Source organism: Boleophthalmus pectinirostris, unplaced genomic scaffold, assembly GCF_026225935.1.
Source record: "Boleophthalmus pectinirostris isolate CB_2022bp ecotype Guang Dong unplaced genomic scaffold, ASM2622593v1 HiC_scaffold_9, whole genome shotgun sequence".
NCBI classification, from domain to species: Eukaryota; Metazoa; Chordata; class Actinopteri; order Gobiiformes; family Gobiidae; genus Boleophthalmus; species Boleophthalmus pectinirostris.
In genome coordinates, this window is record NW_026571541.1 from 8,814,765 (window position 1) to 8,837,168 (window position 22,404).

At 38.3% G+C, this 22,404-nt stretch overlaps 2 protein-coding genes across 2 annotated transcripts; one reads left to right on the plus strand and one right to left on the minus strand.

Moving 5' to 3' along the window:
* Nucleotides 1-3,555: 3,555 nt before the first annotated feature.
* Nucleotides 3,556-4,591, plus strand: LOC129407259 (lysophosphatidic acid receptor 4-like). The gene has a single exon (XM_055147858.1). It carries the CDS (start codon nt 3,556-3,558, stop codon nt 4,411-4,413), a length of 858 nt encoding a protein of 285 aa, XP_055003833.1. The 3' UTR covers nt 4,414-4,591.
* Nucleotides 4,592-9,982: 5,391 nt separating this feature from the next.
* On the minus strand, nt 9,983-22,224 carry itm2ca (integral membrane protein 2Ca). The gene is made up of 6 exons (XM_020917496.2): nt 21,724-22,224; nt 17,524-17,667; nt 16,538-16,726; nt 15,723-15,833; nt 14,305-14,455; nt 9,983-12,799 (listed from the first exon to the last, which is right to left on the minus strand). The coding sequence occupies exons 1-6, from the start codon at nt 21,814-21,816 to the stop codon at nt 12,708-12,710; spliced, it is 780 nt and encodes a 259-aa protein (XP_020773155.1). The 5' UTR covers nt 21,817-22,224; the 3' UTR covers nt 9,983-12,707.
* Nucleotides 22,225-22,404: the final 180 nt, after the last annotated feature.

Consider the following 22,404-nt stretch of genomic DNA (forward strand, 5'->3'; position numbering starts at 1 on the left):
CGCTTGTATCCTGTGAGCTTGTCTTTTTGGTCATTACCCAAATCTCATGACCATAGGTGAGGGAATATAGATTGAGTTCTAAATTGAGAATTTTACTTTTTGATTAAGCTCAACCGTTGGTGAAGACCAACGGTCTGATACAGTGACTGCATCACTGCAGACGCTGCACCGATCCGTCTGTCAATCTCACGCTCCATTCTCCCCTCATTTGTGAACAAGACCCTGAGATACTTGAACCCCTCCACTTGAGGCAGGGACTCTCCACCCTGGTAAATTAAATCTTGTGAGGTTTAAGCCATGTTTTTACCTCCTCAGAAACATAGATATACCTAGAGTTGTGTTTTGTTTCATTCACACATGTCTGAGTAACCCTTTATTATTAGTCTTTTAGTCTGTTATTAGTGTCTACATTTACAAAGCTCAATATGCTCTGTGCCACCTTGTGATGTCATGTAGTGGTGGTTTTCAAGTTAACATCTCCTTTTACCTTTAGTTCAGCAAAGATTGGCCTTTCCAAGTCTGAAATTAGTTTTAAAAACACAATAGAGCACTTCCTGTATTACAACATGATATCACAAAGTGGAACAGAGTGTTTTCAAAGGGTTGGTGTGTTGAATCAATGAACTAAACACAACTGCGGGTGTGCTTTCGATGAGAAAACGTTTGGCTATATACTGTATCTCTAAACCAGAAAATATTACATTCATATATGTATCAATTATTGCCTACTATCATGGAGATGTAAAAAAAGGGTGTGAAATGGAAAACGTTATCATAAAAATGGAAAACTTTATCAAAAAAAATGTGTTTAATGCAAGCACAGTTTTATTTCCATTTTAGAAAGTAACCTGACATTTACAAATGAGTCAGTACAATACAGTTAGCACAGTTTATTAAGGGGCCTGCCACAGATACTGAAGGAAGGAAGTGATGCTGTTTTTATCTTGTCACCAAACTTTAACATTCAACTTTTTTTTTGACAGATTTTGGTTATAAAAAAGGAAATGGAAAACTTTATTTTTTACTTTTTGTTGTTGAAATTATCATTAGTATTTTTGACATCCTACTACACAAAATGTATTCCTGTGAGCTTTAAGTCATGTTTTCATGTTGCTACTTCATCAAAAACATGCCTGCCTTGTGTTTTATTTCATTCAGGCATGTTTGAGTGATCCTTTATTATTTGCCTGTCTAATATCTTCAAAGATCAAAATGTTCCACCTTGTGATGTCATGTAGTGGTAGTTTTAGTTAACTCTTATCTATAGTCCAGTAAAGACAAGGCAATTCCAGGACTGAAATCATCCAAATGATTCTGATGAAGGTGTATGGAGTTTAAAAACACATTGGAGCCCGTTCTGTATTGCATGACATCACAAGGTGGAACAGAGTGTTTTCTGTTTGAGAGAAGAACTCAACTTACATATGCAGGATTTGTGCATTAAACATGTGCAACACAACAACAAACCAAAACACTTGATGAGAAAACAACATTATAACAGAACATTGTAATATAGGCACTTTAAAGGTGTCTTGTTCTTGTGATTTAGGGTGCACTCATATAAACTTTAGCAACGTGCCGTCCTCAAGCATGATTGCGCAGGGTTCTGTGTTCAGCACTCACACTTGCACATCCTAACCGGGCCATGGCCTTCTGACATCATCACACAGCACTGTTTGTTTACATGTGTTAATGCTTTTAGTGGAATAGTTGTACTTTTAAAAATATCTATTAGCAGCCGAAATATCTATTAAATAGTGAGGCAGATGAGCGTCCTCTTATGAAACACACTCCTCAATGAGTTTATGGATATAAAAACAGTGTGGAGCAGTGATGACAGTCCGGAGACGAGAGGTAACGAAACTTCTTTCTTGTTGTATATGTCCTTATTGAAGGTAAGCGTGGATTCACTGTGTGTTTTGATCCCAAAAAGGCACAGATTAAGAATTACATATTCACATTAGTTTAGATTGCATAAATGTTTAGTAACCTATAGTGTATTATATTGTGTTTTGTTTACAGTATTTTACACACAATAAAAACTAGGGCAGTCTGTTTTTGTGGCCTCCATTTTACAATACCTAAAACAAACTTTTCTCAATCCTGCATAGCTATACCCGTAACTATGGGCCTTAAAGGTGCATAATGTAACTTTTCTGGTGAAGGGTTTTTGCTTTGTCTAGATTTGATTGTTCCACAGTATGGCATTAAACTTATTGATCTGTATGGAGATAAGCGTTCAACACCTGCACCTTAGAGGACCAAGTTTTTGCTATAAAACCACCTGTATTGGATTTAATGCAAAATAGATACATTTAATGCCATAATGTGGAACATCTTGGGCAAAGCCATAACATCTCCTTTGAAACAAACAGATGGCAACCCTCTTCCAGAAGGATTTATGGCCATATGAAGGAAACGGTGTATGGTTAAGGTTAGAGTTTGATAAAGTTTAGAAACAGGGTTTGGCTAAGGTACTGGTTCAAGTTATGGGAAATGTTATGGGGTTTATGTTTGGAGTTTATGGATATAAAAACAGTGTGGAGCGGTGATGACAGCCGGAGACGAGAGGCAACGAAAACTTCTTCCTTGTTGTATATGTCCTTATTGAAGGTAATCGTGGATTCACTGTGTGTTTTGGAGCAGATTTTATTCGCTGTTTTCCTCATATGAGTAAATAATGTATAATAAAGCCGTGTGTGTGCGTACATGAGCAACACTGCTGTGCTTTGGCTCATCTTCTTCAACCGGGCCAAATCCCAACCATGTCATGCCCGAGCACTGTTCGATTGCGCTCACACTGGATAAAAGCACCAAACCTTAGTGGCGATTCATGCTCTGTGCTCACACTAGGTTCTAAAGTCCTCGTGTGAGTGCACCCTTAGTTTTCTCTGTGTTGTTGTAGTTATCCTAGTGGCCTCACAGACAAAACATAACATACCATAAAAAGAAAGCTGGAGATACTGTATCTAGTCAAAGTGTACCTGATTTTTACTGTCTTAAAAATATGAAAAACAGTGGATTCCGAGCATCTTAATTATTCACCATGATGAGTTTGTGAGCACTTTTCTCTTGCAGGGGCTAGAGGGGGGTTTACCTTTGCACTAAATCTAACTACAACTAGTATGCTAACTGCACACTTCTTGACTATCGGACATTAAAGCGCTTTATAATTAGATACAGACGGACATAGCTGAGTCATTTTGAATTCAAGAGCTGATTACATGGGCTAATATGTCTGTACTGGGGCAAGACAAAGGCAAAAAAATAAATAAATAAACAGGGCCTTTAATTGAGAAATGTTATAAGGATGTATGAACCCACTGAACTGCAATTTCAGATTTGTATAAAATATATGCAAATATGATGTATGTATGCCAAAAGCTGTTTAAAATACCTACCCAACTCTTTTGAAATTATTTGCTGACTGCAGCTCCCTAATCTCTCACAGTCGCAATCACAATCTGAGCTGACATCAAACCACAAAGACAGGAAGCCAGTTTTAGTTCTAATAAAAACCTGCCCTCAATATTTTTTCTTTTCTTTAATTTAACCATGAGCTCCAGCAGAGACAACAAGCAGCACTTTGCTCTATACTTTTTGGGATCTATAACACCCATTGGTTTCTTTTTAAACGCTTTTGCACTTTGGGTTTTTTTTCGTCGCCACAACCTCCGATCTCCAAATGTGATTTTTATGGTCAATCTTGCTGTTTCGGACCTGGTCCTTGTCTGCTCTCTTGCTTTGAGAGTGCATTATTATGCCACATCTTCTTGGCTTTTGGGGTGCCAAATGTCCAAATGTCTCTTCTCGGTCAACTTCTACTCCAGTTCAGTCTTCATCACCTTCATAAGTGTGGACAGACTCTTGGCCATTGTCTACCCTCTAAGATCACGACATCTACGGACTGCCTGCAATGCTACTAAAGCTGCTGTGACTGTTTGGCTGTTTGTGATAATCCTAACTGTCCCTCAACATATAATATTGGAAACATATAAGAAACAACAGAATCAGTCTATTTGTTTCAAGAGTCTTAATCATACAAATCACACTCAGCTGGAAGTAGAAACGTTTTATGGGAGTTTTAAATTTACTCTTGTGCTAATTCTTCTAATAATCAACATTGTATCCACCTTTTTGGTCTCTTTGACTCTCCATAGAAATAGGAATGTCTTGGCCGAGATCAATAACAAAGTCAATGTGATGCTTCTGTTCATAATGAGTCTGGTAATGTTCATTGTGTGTTTTGTGCCTGGAGCCATCAGGTTTTTTTTTTCGTCAAAACGCCTTCATATGAAATGTTTTGCAGCGGTAAACTGCTGTCTTGATCCAGTGCTTTATTACTTCTCTTTAGATTCTTTCTGGAAGAAGAAACACGAAAGGAACGAAATGAGACCAAGCAATGTTATTTAGAGATAACTCTGGATTTCAGCATCTGAAAATGACTGTGTGCCCAACACAGTTCTGTACAAAAAAGTAAGATTTTTGAGAAAAGTTAAATTTCTTCCAAATTTAGATTGACTTTTACATGTGACATTGGTCTGTCTTTTTTATCTGTTGTCCGTACCTCAAGCTTTGTAAAAATGTGCTGCTCCCCTCAACATCAAGATGTGTTAAGTTGTTATAAAACCTTTTTAGCTGTTGCATGACATAAAAATATTAAAAATATTTGCATGAGTGCCAAACCACTGGTTCTGTCTTATTTTAAACATTTTAGAAATAACTTTTAAAAATCTGTGGAAATATACAACATATTTAGATTATTATTTAGATTATTTATTTATTTACTAATTAGATGTATGTATTTATTTATTTTCAGGAGAATTTACAGTTACATTATGCATAAAAGCAGAGATGCAGATTAACAGCTAATTTTCATCAGTAGCTCTTGGGGGGAGGTACTATACACAGTGCAGATAAGGATCTCCTACATCCCCAAAACACATGCTTCAGCACTATTGCAGGTTTGATTTGAAACCATGGCAGATCCTGTAATTCTGTTAATTGCCTCTCTGTTGGGTGCTGGATCCACAGAGCTAATCTTGAGCAGATGGAGCAGACTGGTGTAAGCCTACAGCAGACTGTTAAAGGCTCTATGACCTCACACACAGACTGAGACTGATCCCCCAGTAAACAGGGAACTGGCACAGGAAACATGCACACACACTGGTGTACAGACACTCTGCACTGTCTATGCTCCAGCAAATGACACAAATCAGCCATAACATTATGACCACTGACATGAAGAAAACCATCTGCAAAAAAAAAAACGTATCTTGTTAGTATGTACACTTCATGTATGCTTCAATTCAAAACACAATATTATATTTTCATGAATGGCCTAAAGTTCTAGGTCTATGTTTTCATAGTATCTCCAGTGTCTTCCCTAGGACTTCCTACTGGTAGAACATAAACACTTCCCCAGGGAGGTGTCCAGGAGCCAGCCGGAGCAGATACCCAAACCACCTCAGCTGACTCCTTTCCGCGCAGAGGAGCAGCAGCTCTACTCCGAGCTCCTCTTCCTTTCAGTAAATACCTAAAGCTCATGACCATAAGTAAAGTTAAAACATAGACTGACTGAAAAAATCATGGCTTTGCCTTTCAACTCGGCTCCTTCTTCACCACCACAACAGTTTGGTACGGCGACAGCATCACTATACGCCTCAGATCCTCCTGTCAATCACACACAGCAAGTAATACATATTTTATTAGGCCAGCATTCAGTAACAATTTGTGTGTATTTTATGTATTTATTTTTGAAGCAGGGATATTTGACATGTATTGTGAGGGCTGCAGCTGGGTCAGAGTCTCTTTGTCATAATGTTTGGCTTGATTGATGTAATGGGACAATCTGTTTAAGTGTTTTTAGGGGAGGGCTCTGCAGTACAAGGATAATGACACTGTAAGTGGGACAGAGTCATATAAGTGACGTGATGCAATGACTGGGGACAGCAATTAACAACACCTCTGATCCCAAAAAGGCACAGATTAAGAATTACATATTCACATTAGTTTAGATTGCATAAGTGTTTAGTAACCTGTAGTGTATTATATTGTGTTTTGTTTACAGTATTTCATACACAATAAAAACTTGGGCAGTCTGTTTTTGTGGCCTCCATTTTACAATACCTAAAACAAACTTTTCTCAATCCTGCATAGCTATACCCGTAACTATGGGCCTTAAAGGTGCATAATGTAACTTTTTCTGGTGAAGGGTTTTTGCTTTGTCTAGATTTGATTGTTCCACAGTATGGCATTAAACTTATTGATCTGTATGGAGATAAGCATTCAACACCTGCACCTTAGAGTTTTTGCTATAAAACCACCTGTATTGGATTTAATGCAAAATAGATACATTTAATGCCATAATGTGGAACATTTTGGGCAAAGCCATAACATCTCCTTTGAAACAAACAGATGGCAACCCTCTTCCAGAAGGATTTATGGCCATATGAAGGAAAATGTGTATGGTTAAGGTTAGAGTTTGATAAAGTTTAGAAACAGGATTTGGCTAAGGTACTGGTTACATTTATGGGAAATGTTATGGGGTAGCACCATAAAATAAAACATAAAAACAATCTTTGGGGAGGCTGGCTTAACCTCTTAAGCCCCAAGGCCTTTTTCCTGAAATTTCCCATGTCTGATATTTTAAGGTATTAAACTGCAAATACATGGGCTACCTGGCCAAACAAGGTGTCATATAAAAGGTAAGATCATGTAGATTACTGTGGTCAGATGAGAAGAAGGCAAAGGTAAGACAGAAAAAATCACTTTGGCTTGATTTGACTGCTACTTTTTTCTGTGTTTCTGGGCTGCTTGCTTAGTGATAGTTTGAGCTAGACGCCAGTGGTTGGTACCGTTGTATTTACCACAAAGGCAGCTTTCTGTAGGTATATGGGTTGTTTGGATTTTTTGGAGTCTCGAGTTTGTTTTGAGGCAGAAGTTGTAAGATTGTCAGACAGTAGTTTTTTGATACATGATGATATAGAGGGCTGCTGTTTGAGATGTGAAGTGCTGTGGTGAAAATGAAGTGGATACATTGTTAGCCGTGCTTGTGCTGATTCCAACAGCGTATAACATGATAGCATAGCACTCAGTATGTTGAATCTACACATGTACGAAATTTAAAAACAAGGACTTGCCCCCAAAAATGGGGGCTGTGGTCAATGTAGGAGGCAGACCACAACAACAACAAAATAGTGTGTCTTTGACCAGATCAAATTTATTTAAAACACACTTCTGGTAAAGAATCAAATAATAAATAATAGAGCAACAACAACCTGCACCCATCTGCACAGAAGTCTCTCTCAAATAGCCATTTGCTTTTATGCCCCACCCAGCAGGAAGTACCTCCCCCACGTGGGTATCAGTTCCATGTAACTCTTCAAAGCAAAGCTATAATTTTTTTTTTCATGAGTCTAAGTCCCTTTGTAAAATCTAAATGTTTAACATAAACTAAACAGTGTGTTGAAAATAAACTATAAAAATCAAATACACAAAAATAATGAAACAGAACTTAAACCAGTTCTCCCCTCCACATGGTCCATCTCACACCCTCCTTCCAAGGTTTGAAAAATGGCCAACATGAGGCACGCGCCCTCTTTTGTCTGAACCATGTGGAGCTGCAGGTGCATATGGTGATGGATGTAAATGAAATGAATCAACAAATAAAATATATTTAAATGTGTTATGTAATAAATTAACAAAAACTAAGAAATATTATAACTGTGTAGTTGTATATTGATAAATTAACAATAACTGAAATTAAACTAATGTGAGTTTAAAATGGGACAAAGGCCCACTTTGTCACACTGTCAAAACTGTATTATTTTAGGTCTGTTCATAGCAACAAAAGCTAATATGTTACCATGGCAACCAGGGCTACGTGATAATGACTATTCCTTATGACACAATTATCTAGCACTAATGCACCATAAGTTATAGACCCTTTAAAATCTTATGCCGTCAAAATGTGCAAAATTTCAGAATCAAGGGAAGTGGAGCCAAAATGAAGCTTAAATGAATTTTCAATGATTAACTGAGGAACAGATCTAAATGTGGATGGTTTTATGACATATAACAAAAAATAAAAAACAGTCCTGAATTTCCATGTGCAAATATTAGTTAATTGGCTTATTTGTTGAAGATGGCAACAGTACAATTTGCTAACATCAAAACTGTAATTGAAATTCAGAGAAAGTATAATTTATTGTGAAATATCTACTACATCTCTAGATGAAGTGAAACTCTAGTCGGCTTAAAATTTCTGCAGGGATTTGTCCACTAAAACCTCAAAATCTGAATCTTTTCTTTGTCTTGGTGTTCCTGATAATCTCTTCTCAAATTAACTAATAACGTACTGGGCTCTGATATCACTCACGTGTATCAGAGTGATTTTCATTTGTCAGCATTTCCTTGATTTTTCATATGTTGTGGTATTGTTTGATGAATCCAGTTAATTAATCCAACAGGCTCCAAACAGTGAGAGATACAGGACTACATTCATACCATACTGCATACAGATGTACAACAACTCACCCTTATGGAACAGATAAGCCTGTGTCCTGCCAATCATTACTTTATCTTTGCACTGTTTCCTTGCAAACTCTTTTATATCATTGTTTCCCAAAGGCTGGGTCACGACCTTCAGGTGGGTTGCAAGAGATTTTTTGGGGGGGTCACCTTGTCACGATCTGCATGTAGGTCTGTACCATGTACTCCCAGACTGGAACACGCTACAAAAACACAGACAGGCCCACCTATTAGAAATGTTGAAATGTTAAGACATGTTTTGTGTCATATCTAATATTTTTGTACTGGTAATTATTTTATTGACTATTTTGTTCCAATATTGCTGGTTCAGTTGAATGAAAAGAAAAAGAAATGGGCTGCATTTAATGTCCAAATAGGCGACTTATGGATCCTTTTATTGCTGCTGTTTTTCATTGTTTAAAACTTGAGTAATACTAATTGTTCAGAGACACGATCACTCAGTCAACAATAAAATATCTTCATTAATGTTCAGTAATGCTCAAATCCACCTTTATTTTGTGATTTACGATTAATGTCTATTGACTTGGGTCAGGAAGGTTTGTGACTTTTAAAATACAGATCCCCATATGGGAAACACTGTTTTATATAAGTGTGTATGCTGTATTTATATTACAATATTTGTTTCTTTATTTTATTTGTACATGTGTGAGGTGAGTAACTCTGTCCAAGTTATTTCTCTTGTGGATCATTAGTCTAAGTGTTTTCATTGAAATTGCATTATTTTCCAAGTCACTTTCTCCATTCCATTTCAGAATTTATAAAGTTTTTGTTTACATATTTTAAAGCAGGGGTGTCAAACTCATTTTGGTCCGGGGGTCGTATCCAACCTATTTTACCTATTTTAGAAAACTCATGGCATATAAACCCCAAAAATGGCAATAAGTTTTAATATTTGTGCAGAGAAACACAAATCTATTACAGAAATCTTTTTTAATTGATGAACTTTTTCTTTTACAAAATATTATAATATTATGAAGAACCTGAAACTTTAAGAAAAATGCAATTTCAACACAATGTTTTAACATGAACTTGTATGCAAATAGGAATAAGTCAATTTTTCTTGGAAAATCCTGCACTCGACGTCCACTTTTTTATTTTTGACATTTTGCTGATGAGGGTGTCACAGTCAACAGTCAAAACGATCGTCCTTTAACAGCGTTTGGAAAGAGACAAGTCTTCATTTGTGCTGCTCTGGTGGGAGGGGCCATGTACAGAGACGCTGGAGATGTTGCGATGCTAAGCAGCACAGAAAATTACCAATATTTTAATAGAAAATATAAATATTTTTGTAGAAAATCAGCCGAAGGCCAGATTAAAGGTCTTGGAGGGTCTCTAGTCTACCCATTGTTTAGACTTTAGAGACACTAATACACCTTATTCTTCATCATTTATACACATTTACTATATCTATGATTGGGTGTGGCACAAATGAGACATAAAAACACATCTTTATTACTACTTTATTCACAGACAATTTCCAATGGCAGACAAAATATACAGATCAGAGTTGAGTTGTAACTACCATGTTTTACAATAATTAGCCCCTCTTCAGAAGTATTGACATTAGCCCAGACGCTGGACTAAGGCTTGAGCGTCATTTTACAAAACACCCTAACATAGCTTCTTCCTCTTATGGACGAACAACATGCAAGAAATTGGGGCTTTTAAATTACAAATGCATTAAGATAACAGGTATGCATCTAAATGAAAATCTAAATCAGACTAATTTTTGTTTTTTCTTGTTTAAATTTACAAAATGTGCTTAATAATATTAGCTTAACCCTGTTTAACTCAATAAAAATGGTGTTTAAAAAAAAAAAGGAGAGAAAGCCAAGCAAAAGCATATGAAGCAAGCAAAGCAATAGGTCATCAATAGTGAATATATGAAAGCAGTGGTTCCCAAACTGTGGTGCAAGTAGGCAGGGTGGGGTCCTAGGGTGGATTTGGCTGGTAAAATGACCAAAAGTCCAATGAATTTTAAAATAACTCTTCTCATTTTGTATTTGCCACATTAGTTTCCTATTTTGCACAATTTTCCCTTGAGAAAAACCCACATTTGAGTCGTTTTGATAATTCCGGAAATCAGATAATGATCGGTATTTTGGTGTGCATGCAAACACAACCACAGTTAAATTAGAATTACAGACATATCTTTTAATATTTTTTATGAGGGGCTTGAGTCTTTAGTCTTGGTTAAGTTCTGTCCGGGTGATTTAATGGCGATTTAGTTGTTTAATCTGGATTTGTCCATTTGGATTTTCAACTGAGCTAATCAGGTAATATCAGTCCCTGCAAAGCCCTGCATGAACACAAGGATAAGCAAGATTTTTTTTCACAATTTCTGCAAATACATAGCAAATCAAATAATATTATGTAATAGTATCTTGGCTGAGTTCATTTGCGGGCAGTAGCCAGGTTCATTGTCAACAAGTCCACCAAAATCCACCAAAAATGTGTCCCTTTTACAAGTCTATTGAATATTGCTGTTTAAAGGTGCGTGACTTTTCTGGTGGAGTGTCCGCAACCTGCTTGTCTCCATGGAGATGTTATTGCTTTCCCTGGAATGTTCCGCAATGACATTAAACATATCCGTCTACCTTATATTCATTACGGGTGTTTCTGTTGCTCAAAAATACTATACAGGGTTCCCACTTTTTTTTCACTGACATAATTTCAAAACTTTTCCATGACGTTTTCATGACCTAAAGTGAATTTTCCATGACTTTACAGCACTTTACATCATACTTTTAGGGTTAAATATGAAATGTTAACCCTTTCCACTCACCTTATGGTTATTATAGTTTTTTTAACTTTCAAAATACCGTCAGTGCATTTATTGTCTCTTTTTTCGTCTCTTTTAAACAAAATGTGCATACGTTCAGAAATAATCATAATAACCTACTGATAACTTAACAGACTTTTCCAAAACTTTCACTGAATTGACCAAATCCAATGACTTTTCCAGGCCTGGAAAATGACATTTTCAATTTCCATGACTTTTCCAGGATTTCCATGACTGTGGGAACCCTGACTATAATTCTCTCTTGTGAATAGGGACGACTCTCCACAGATCTGATTTCTTATGCCGTATAGTGCTGTAACCAGCTTGTTTCCCTTGTGACAGATAATTTTAATCTATATTTCGAAACATTCTAGACCAGGGGTGGGCAAACTATGGCGCGGGCCAAATGTGGTCTTTTAATCTTATTAATCTGGCCCGGCAAACTTGAATAATAGTAATAATAATAATAATTTTCAGTGTTTTAAAAGTTATTTCAATAAATAGTAAATCCCGTGGGACTTGAAAGACAGATATTTTGTTGTAATGCTTCATGATTTATAATTATGGGATATTTCAATAAAAAATTTTTTTTTTTCTTATGAGGTGGATTACCAAAAAACCCCAACTGCTCCCAGTCCGGCTCCTCTGTCAAATTTTAGAACCCTTTGTGGCCCATGAGTCAAAAAGTTTGTCCACCCCTGTTCTAGACCAAGCAATAACATCTCCATGGAGACAAGCAAGCGGAGGACCCTCCACAAGAAATGTTACACGGCGCACCTTTAATGCCATTTGAAATCCAGCCGTACTTGTACTACGCATCAACAGTTTGAAATCCAGTGTACAATATAATGAAATACATAACATTCTTATTCAAATCTATGTAGGCTTGTTAAGCAGAGCGGCATGCCTTGCAGAGAGCGGAGTAGTAGCAGTGAGAAAAGGTAAGAAGTCTCACGAGGAATAAAAAAAATACAAAACAACACACCTTAACAACGCATGGAGTCTTCTCCTAACAACAGTAACAACTCACAAATCCCATAAGAGACATTGTTAAACCAAAACGCCTTAGACTTTGCCTTTAGACTTTGCTACATGGAAAAATCCTGTGATAGAACCTTATGTTAAGTATTGCATCACATTTGAAAATAGGCTAGTATTAACCAATGGAAATTATTATGCAAAAAAACAAAAAAAAGTTTAAATTCAAACGTTATAATATTATAGTTCAAATTACAGGTAAAGTGCAACTCAGACATGTTCCACTAGAGGGTGCTACAGTGGCTCGGGAAGTGACTGGCGATGTGCTTAAACAGCGGAGTGGTAAGTATGGGGTTTTTTTGTTTGTTTTTTTTTAATTGTTGTTGTTTGTTTTCTATGGTTCTTCGCAGATAACGGTATCCACCACAAATGTGTTCTCGAAATGGCGGATGTGGTGGCAGTCCTTGGCGTCACGCTTGTTCAGGCCTGAAAACACAAAACAGATGTTCAAGCGGTGAAAAAGTGAAATCGTTCTGAAACTCAAGCTATAAGTGTGATGATTATGTAAATGTTGATTAAAAACAGCGTCATTTGCAGGTTTTATACCAAAATACCAGTCAGACAAATTTATTTCAATAGACACTTTTTGGTATAGATCTAAGTCCATGAAGCTCCTCCATGTTTTCCATTGTAAACATTTTAGTGCTCAAATTGCCTTGATTGCGAGGGTGACCACATTTTCAATATAAAAAACTGGGACAGCCACAGTTTCCGCTTGGTTGGTAATAACAAGTGTGTAATTAAGGAAAATTGTTTTGCATTCGGTCCATTCATGACTAACATGTGAGTGAGTATAGCCACATTTTCTTTGTGATTTTGGTGATTTTTAAGCATGTTTTTCTGTAGTTTACCTAAACAAATGACACTCTATGCCCCTCCTTACTGTTGGTAGGGATCAAATTGGTCAAAAATAGGGACATCTGGGACATTTCTTGTATAAAACTGGGACAAATCACTGGTTTTGTATAAATCTGCTGGGACAGGGGACACAGGGCTGCAAACTAGGACTGTCCCGGGTAAATAGGGATGTCTGGTCACTTTACTGATTGCACAGCGTAGCAACTCTGATGATAGCTGCCATTATTTTAGCTTCATAATGTCCTCCTCAGTGTGCAAACAGATTGATTCTACTGCCATTTGCTGGTGATTCGCAGACTTTCATGGCAATCAAGGTCTTGAGATATTTTTCCAAACCTACTATTTCAGGTTATACTAGAGAAAAGTGTAAAGCTTGTGTCCAGACATGGGAGCGTATCTAAGTTCTCACAAAGTTTTCACATTTAAAGCTCTTAAGTTACACAAAATTGACTCTTGTGAGGTTTAAGTCATGTTATAATGTTGTTACCTCATCAAAAACATACCCGGAGTTATGTTTTGTTTCATTCACACATGTTTGATCGACATCTCCAAAGCTCGAAATGCTCTGTTCCACCTTGTGATGTCATGAGGTGGTAGTTTTCCAGTTAATAACTACCTTTTTCCTTTAGTTCAGTAGAGATTCCAGGGCTGAAATGATCCAAATGATTCGAGTGAAAGTGTATGGAGTTTAAAAACACAGTCGAGCACTTCCTGTATTCCCACATGACATCACAATGTGGAACAGTGTTTTCTGTTTGCGAGAAGAACACAGCTTAGTGTGCTAAACGTGTGAATGAAACAAAACACAACTCCAGGTATGTCTTTGATGAGGTAACAACATTATAATACAGATCAAAAAACAGAGTACTTTGAGCCGTTAAAAGATATTTTTGAAATGTCACTGCTTTCAGCCATTTCAATTTAGAGCTGCGGGAACACGGCGATCTGACCACGTCCAAAGTAAGAACAAGCGACAATAACGCATAAAACTCTTTGTCATTCATTATTCAATTTCCCTTCACGACGGGTAATCCCATGAAGAGCTTTATGTGAGCGACGTGGTTGTGACTCACGTGTGTGTGTGAGGCGGCGGCTCAGGCGGTACGTCTCTTTGCCGTTGCACAGGCGATAGATGAAGGGGCCCAGCTGACGCATGTTGTGCACTTTCCCCGTCACCACCATCTCCTCGTGGATGATGTAGGTCTGAGGCAGGTACGTCCCTTTCTGCATCAAAGAATAACAGGGGTATAAAAATAATCAAAATATCGTAATATCGTATCATCAAAAGTCTCAAAATAATATCATGGGCCGTCAAAATATATCGAATCCCAAGTTCCTTCGCTTAAATTCATTGTTTTGGTGCAGCAACACTTTGAAATCTTAATTATTTGGATTATAACAAGAGAAAAGTAGCATACTGACTTTTTTGCCTGAACAAAATATCGCAATTAATATCGTACCGTTAGAAGCATATCGTGAGAATATCATATTTGGATATTGTTACATCCCTAAAGAATAATAATTTTAACGTCATTTTAAACACATTTTTACACGTTTTACAGTTTGGAAATGTAAATTTAGGATAGATACCGTATTTTTTTAACTATAAGTCACACATTTTTCAAGGTTTGGGTGGTCCTGCGTCTTATACTCCGGTGCAAATTCTATGTTAAAATATTCACACTGACAGCCACTGTACTCCTGTCCCACTGTCACTTCGTACTCTACTGCGCATGTCGGCTGCAGAAGAAAGAGAAAGAGCCACTGTCCAGTCTGGTATCATGTCAGTCAATCGCACCATTACTTCTGTACCACTGACTATTTAAAATTTAAACAAACATAAAGACAACCGAAACCAGCCTGTCGGGTTTCAGAAAGGACGGAATAATTCTAAATGGAACTGATGCTGAGTCTGACGACAGCTACACAGAAGAAGAAGCGGCGCTCTGTTTACCTCTGGAGTTGTTCAGAAGTGACACTGAGGAAGAAGAATTCAATGGATTTAGTGATTTGGAGTGAGATGGAGAGTTTGGTAAACTTGTTCTGTTCTGTTGTTTATGTTATAATTATCTGAAGAACTGTTCATATGTGACATTAACAGTCTGTTGTTTTCTGTTCTATTGTTATTACTAGAACTTGCTTTTCAAATGTCTGTTCTTGGTCTCTGATTTTATAAAATAAAGTCCCCCAAACGTATAGTCCAGTGTGACTAATATGTTTTTTTCTTCTTCATTACGCATTTTTTGGTTGGTGCGAATTATACTTCGGAGCGATTTATAATCCGAAAATTATGGTAGTCTTAATCTGCCACATTTCAGTATCATGTTTTTGATTTGTTACATGTTATTTTATTTTTTTATTTTTATTTATTTTTTTAATTTAAAGATGTTCAAACAGACCAAACTCAAGACCAGTTTTTTTTTTTTTTTTCCATTTCCATCTAGATTCTTAAACAGGTGAGATCAACAGTCCTTCAGAGTCCTTGAGTTACCTTGACATTGATGAGAAGTTCCCAGAGGTTTCGAGGAGGCATCACGATGGTGGTATTGAGCTCAATCACGTAGCACTTGTCCAATGCAATGTCATGGTAGGCAGTCAGTCCCTAAAAAGAATAAAATTTTTATATAATTTGAGTAATTTTACAGTATTTTGAAGCAGCTCTGCATCTTCTGTCTAGTCTTTCCTCGACTACAAACACTGACAAATGAAATGGCCGTATTTTAATATATAGTTTTTGTATTGTTTGTAAAAATGACATTGGGCCTGTAATAAAACACAAATTTGCTTTTTGTCCAGCACTTTGAACTTACTTTGAAGTGCATTTTGGCTACTCAAATTTATTTCTTAAAAGACTTTTGGATCTTTCAGCAAATTGCTAGAACAGAGCTTAACAATTCTGCAGGACAATTCTATCTATTTTGATTAAATTATTATTAAAGATGCATGCTTCTGGTGGGAGATAAATCACCTGCTTTTATCCTTGATGTCATTGTTTTGCCTGGAATGTTCCACAGTACAGCTTTAAACGTATCTATCATGCATTTATTCAATTACTGTTTGTTTTGTTGCTCAAAAATACCTTTGTTTTACCCTGTTTTTCCTTAACTTGGGGTCGCCTCTCCTCAGACTGAACCTGTAACTTGGCCCAGTGGCATCACCTACTTGTCTCCACGGATACAATTTATAATTTTAATGCCACTGTGGAACATTCTAAGCAACGCAATAATAACAAGGATGTGTAGGACCCTACACCAAAATCGTTGCACAGTGCTTCTTTAATCGAGGATCAGATGTGGCTGTTTTTACCCTGTGGAAGTCGTGGATGATGTCAGCCGGGTCACTGCCTCCGAAATGCGGCACGGGCACGGAGATCTTTTCGTAGTTGTCGCCCAGATAGATGCCAACGTTTTCCTCGAGCTCCTGTCGGCCGCGCAGAGGGGCGTAAACTGAGTCCTCATACAGCACCCTGCAGTGGAACAGATTCTCCTCCGGGATCTGATTAGACAGAGAGAAAAACACGACTGAACGTAAACAACAGGTAAGAGTACAGGCTACAGTGGATTACGCATTTGTGGTACTGTTATTCTTGGTGGTTTTCAGATTTTAGAATGTAATCTTAATGTCACATGGAGGGCAAGAGGCAGTTTTTTGCTACTGATTACACTGTACTTTGGCATGAAATAACCAAATGTTTTTTAGTTTTTTTTTTGTTTTGTTCTGTTTTTTATCGGGATGTGTCATCATATGTTCGAAGGGCTCATTTCAGGGTTCACAAATTTGCTCCCTCATGCCCCCTTCCCAGTTTCTGCAACAGTATATGGTGTTACAGTTAGGGTTGGAAAGATATCCAAGTCTCACAATACGATATTGTCACAGTTTGAACCTCATGATACCTCAAGCATGTGTAAACATCAAAACATGACTTAAAGCTACAAGTCATTTTTGTGAAATATAGAACCTCTACAGTCTTTTTAGGTTTGTCTAGATGTTAGAGCAGTAATACATGAAAATAATCAAATGCCATGAGTTGTCCTCCTGCCTTCATCTTACATTCATCTCAAATGATCCACCTCCTGCTCTTTTGTATTTGTATTTCAGAACAAAGCAAACATCACTGTTGCAAACTAGTTTCCTGGTTTCCTGCTGTTTCACTATTGTATCCCAGTGAAAGGTGCAGCGCATAATGTCAGCTTTTATTTCTCAGGTACAGCCGGTTTTGTTCCACGAAATTGCACCATTTGTGTAATTTAGGTGGATTTGGCGGTGAACAGTTATGTTAAAATGATTCTTACATGAGGGATGAAGTAGTAGCGGTAAACATAGATGGAGGCCAGGACCAGACCAGCCATGAAAACCACCAGGCCGAAGGTCAGGCAGCACAGCCCGTTCAGAGGAGACTTTTTAGGCCGCAGAGGCAGAACCAGCTCCTCTTCCTCCTGGAGAAAAGACAATATACACAAATGTTAGGTAAAGAGTAATATGGTACTGCAGAGGATGATGTCATACAGTGTGTTTTGAAAGTGAGAAACCCTAAACAAGCATTATGCGGTAGGGCGTGGTGGGGTGATTTTGTAAATAGAAATCTAACACCCACACTATGCACTTTTGAAGAAGACGTAGTGTCCTTGTGTCTGCTATATAGTTATAATCTATGACACCCATGGCTCATTATGTTATCATTTGGATATTTAAAATCACAATATTCATCTAAAAGAACTTAACAAAAGAAGCAAGTTTGCAGAATTTCATGTTTGAAAACTGGTCACATCACACATCACAACAAAGAGCTGTGAAGTTGTCAGCACCTTTGATGGATAGCAGCATATCACACTACTGAGCAGCCTATTTTTTGTTTTTTTCCATTTGTACAAAAATGACTACAGGAAGCTGCCAAATCGTAGCCTGATTCATCAGCCGGTTTCATTTTGTAGAAACCGTCTGACCTCACAGCATTAGGATTCGTTCGCTCAATGGTAGACGGGGACTTGTTTCATTTAACCAATCATTGCTATTTGGTCGTGACGTATGTAATGTGCCGCTAACAGTTCTATCTGATATATTAAACTTTTCCCCAAATTTCTCCTTGATAAAAGTCACCAAACATTCTCTTTGTTCCAGCTTTAAACCCTCGATCTCGGGAATCGTTGCCAACACAGAATATATGGCTCTTTGCTGATTGGCTGTTGCCCAGACTTGCACTTCCAACGTTTCTGTGAACCGTCTAGTGTATTCTGACTCCTGACCTAGTCCCTGGAGAGAAATGAAACTGAGTGGAGGCACTAGGTGGTACCAGCCTGGCTAGCCAAATCCTACTCGTACCACTGATTGAGAAAATGAAATTGGTACAAAGAAGTGTGCGTATACTGGTTGAGGTGAAAACGGGGGTTGACGTCTTGAAAATAATCGATTAAAGATTGCTCAAACATGCACGAATCACTCCAAATACAACTTAAAGTGAGAAAATGGTGAGGGGAAACAAATAAACATGGTTAAAAGCTCTATAAAGTGCATAACAGGCTGTTTTAAATATTAAAAATGTTACAATTATAAAACCAAAGTCACACATAGGAATGGACAGCTCTTGGGCAATAATACACCAAAGACTTTTCAATTTTTTTGCAAGATTAATTTAATTGATCTGACAGAGCGTGACCCTGGAATCCTAGCTATTTTTTTTCTGACAAGTATTACAATTGTGAATAGACTGAGTATTTCTGTGAAAGTAGAACTGTGTTTAGAGTGCACACTGAAAAACTATAGGAGCATTAACGTTTGAGAGCCGACTGAAATGTAGTGATAAACTCATACAAGAATCCGATGAATTTCAGAACACGTTTGCAGAGGTCTAAACTACCGGTACAACAAGATGTTTCTATAAATAGATGGGATATTTTGTTCTTTGCAGAGTTCATTCTGTTCTATGAATAATTCCAGTCTTTGAGATCTGATAAAGTGCCAACTAAATTTTATTTTTTATTTGACTGTGATACATTGTGCAGGTCTACTAGTATATGCATGAACAAATGAACCAGAACACAACTCGAAGTATGTCTAAGTATGGCTAGTTTCATAGAATATGAGGTGTGAGAAACAACTAGAAAAAACACAAAAAATGTTCACAGGAAGTTTAAACGTTACACAAATCCACCCACTACTTCCTGCGTATTATTGTCCTTTAATGGACAGTCTTACATGACAGACAATTGATAATAACTGCATAACTGCACACAGATACAGCACAGAGCGTGGACGGAGGAAGAGCTGTCAGACAGTGGAAGTGAAACTACACTGAGACTATGAGTAATCTTCCCAAACGCCTCCAGTCTCTCAGCCCATCTGTGCTCTGGCAATAGCACTACACGCTCCATAGTAAACAGTAGAAATCAGCACCAATGGAGGCGCAGACAGAACAGAGTGTGCCCACTGCTTTGTACAGACACAGCTTTTGTTTAAGAAAATAATGATGTCTGCTCAGAAGATTCTTCAAAGGAGACGCTGACAGGCTTTGAACATAAACCTGCTCAGAAATGCCTCTTTGCTCCATGTACTTTGCCATATTTCAAGATGTCAACAAAAGTGTGCTTCAGAATGACTTCTTATACACCTACTGTATACTGACTATGTACTATTGCTGTGATTAAGGTACACTGTGGAACTTTATGAGTGGCCCATCCAACACCATGCATTTGCTTGGCCTGGAATGTTTCACAGTGTGGCATTATACTTACCTATCATGCATTTATTCAGTTTCAAGTTTATTGCTGAAAAAACACAAAGAGAAGCATGCATTTAGCAGATCTCCACAGATCTTACCTGTCAGTTAGCCTAGTGCCATCACGCTTTTTGTTTCCATGGAGATGGTTGGTTACATAGCCTGATTCATCAGCCAGTTTCACTTCATAGAAACCGTCTGACCTCGCAGTGTTAGAATTCATTCGCTCGACGGTAAGCGGCTGCTTTTTTTCATTTAACCAATCGCTGCTATTTGGTAGTGATGTATGCAATGCGCCTCTAACGGGGCTAACTGGTATAATAAGCATTTCCCAAATCCCATAGGAAGAAGGACAACAACATCTTTCCCCTTGATAAAATTCACCAAACATTCTCTTTGTCCCAGCTTTAAATGCTCAATCTCGGGAATCGTTGCCAACACAGAATCTATGGCTCTTCACTGATTGGCTGGTGCCTGAACTCGCACTTTTGGGATTTTTGCAAATCGTCTAGTGTATTCTGATTCCTGACCTAGTCGCTGGAGAGAAATGAGATTGAGCGGAGGCACTAGGTGGTGCCAGCCTGGCTATGGTTAGAGTGGAAGATTTCAGACAAAGCAGAGAGTAGAGCACCCTCCACCAGAGAAGTTAAGTTTTGTGCAACTTTAACAAAAACACATAATTATCCAAATTGTTGCTGTATATTATATGATGAAATGCTTGCTGCCATTGTGTCTCTGGGCAGGACACTTCATTGCCTATTATAAGAGTGGGCGGTTGGGTATCTGGCATAAAATACCAGTTATATCACGATGACTGGGTTTGTTTGGCAACTATGCTTGAATGAAACAAAAATGAAATTCAAATTCAAATTGAACTGAGATTAAATTAAACTGCATGCTGTTATAATGGAATTCAGATGATGTACTGAAAAAGTTACTCAAGTAAATGTTATAAATGTGTGACAACATAGATGCACCGGTGTGCTAGAGCGCGTGCTGCAGGTTGAGTTGTCAAAGCGCTCGTGTCTCAGCAGCGCTGTGACATTTGGAGGGCGCATAAGGACAAAACTGTGAAAGTGCGAACGCTTCTGTCAAACTCGGCTCTTTGTGTTCTCGGCCCCTCACGAGCCCCGAGCACCAGCTGAGAGCGTGACACACCACCAGTCTGTCGTGTCCATAGATACATTTAGACGACCAGGTGGGAAAAGTCTGACGGACAATCTGCCCAGAACTTTGCACAGGCCTGACAGACTCAGACTCTGCAAATGGACTTCTGCAAATATAATCTTCGCATCTGTCTGTCTCCTTTTCTCAATAGACCGTTACTCTTCCTAAATCTGATGCTGCTTCACTGTTCTGCTTTTCGAGCTGCAGAGAACTGACCCCGTGCACCAATGCTTCTACCATTTTGTACCTTTAACCAGACATCTGAATTCTCACACATCTTTACCACTTCTGCGCTTTTGTTGCAAATTAGACGCGATAATGAGGAGTAGGTACCTAATTAAGTAAGTCTAATGTAGCCTATTATTACACTCACTTGCACGAGGCTGTGAGTGGCGCACTGGCGCAGAGGGAACCGTCTCAGCAGTGACATGTTTTTGTTTGGAGCCAAATGGCGATGGATGCTGTCAAACCCCCCGCTGCTGCTGGAGCTGCGCAGGTGCAAGATGCCCTAAGACCCGCTTAGGGCGCTGCACCTGATTATATAAGTGACATTGCAGGAAATGAAGGAAATCAGACATTAAAGGCAGACAATAGTATGCACAAACCCACTCACCATCGGATGCGGGATAAGTATTTCTGTTTTGTCGCCATCGCCCTCCTTCTCCCCCTTCTGTCCCGCGACAGTCTGAAAGCTGATCTTCACCATGGCGCGGTGTCAGTGGATGCAGCCGGCGCGTGCTACTCTGGCTTTGCGCTAAATGTGCACCTTTCGGAACAAACTGCCTCTCTGCGTCGAAGCGCTACCCTCTTCTCTCCGCTGGGACGCTCCTCTGTCTGTTTTTGTCTTTCACACCGGAAGTGGGACGTTTCTTTTTCTTTTTTTCTTTTTTTTATCGGTCTTTAAAGGACCAGCCCGCTGCGCTCTGCGGGGGCGCTGTGGAGGCGCACTGGAGAGGCTTAACGGGTGCGTCTGTGCGGTATTGTGCCCAGAAAGTGCCCTTTTGTTAAGCGCAGGAGTTATCTTTAAGGGCCTGTACTACGCTATTTTTTCTGATCTGTTATGGCGTGGTTTCCTCATCAAGAACAAACCGGAGTCTCGTTTTGTTTCATTCACAAGTTTAACACACAAACCCTGCATATTTTGGGCTTACTTCTTCTTTCAAACTGAAAATTCTAAGCTCAAAAGAGTCTATTTTGTGTAATATAGAGAGAGTATTTAAACTATTGTGTGTATTCGCCTCATAAGACACTGAGATCCATGCAGTTCTTCTGAAAACGCTGCTCTTTTACGCAC

Bases quoted from the DNA above. Each gene is read 5' to 3' on its own strand.
- LOC129407259 (XM_055147858.1), top strand. From the start codon at position 3,556: ATGAGCTCCAGCAGAGACAACAAGCAGCACTTTGCTCTATACTTTTTG.
- itm2ca (XM_020917496.2), bottom strand. From the start codon at position 21,816: ATGGTGAAGATCAGCTTTCAGACTGTCGCGGGACAGAAGGGGGAGAAG. The intron at 16,727-17,523 runs GTAAGAATCATT...CTGTCTAATCAG, and splicing joins GCTACTACTTCATCCCTCAT to ATCCCGGAGGAGAATCTGTT. The intron at 14,456-15,722 runs GTAACTCAAGGA...TCTTTGATGCAG, and splicing joins AACTTCTCATCAATGTCAAG to AAAGGGACGTACCTGCCTCA.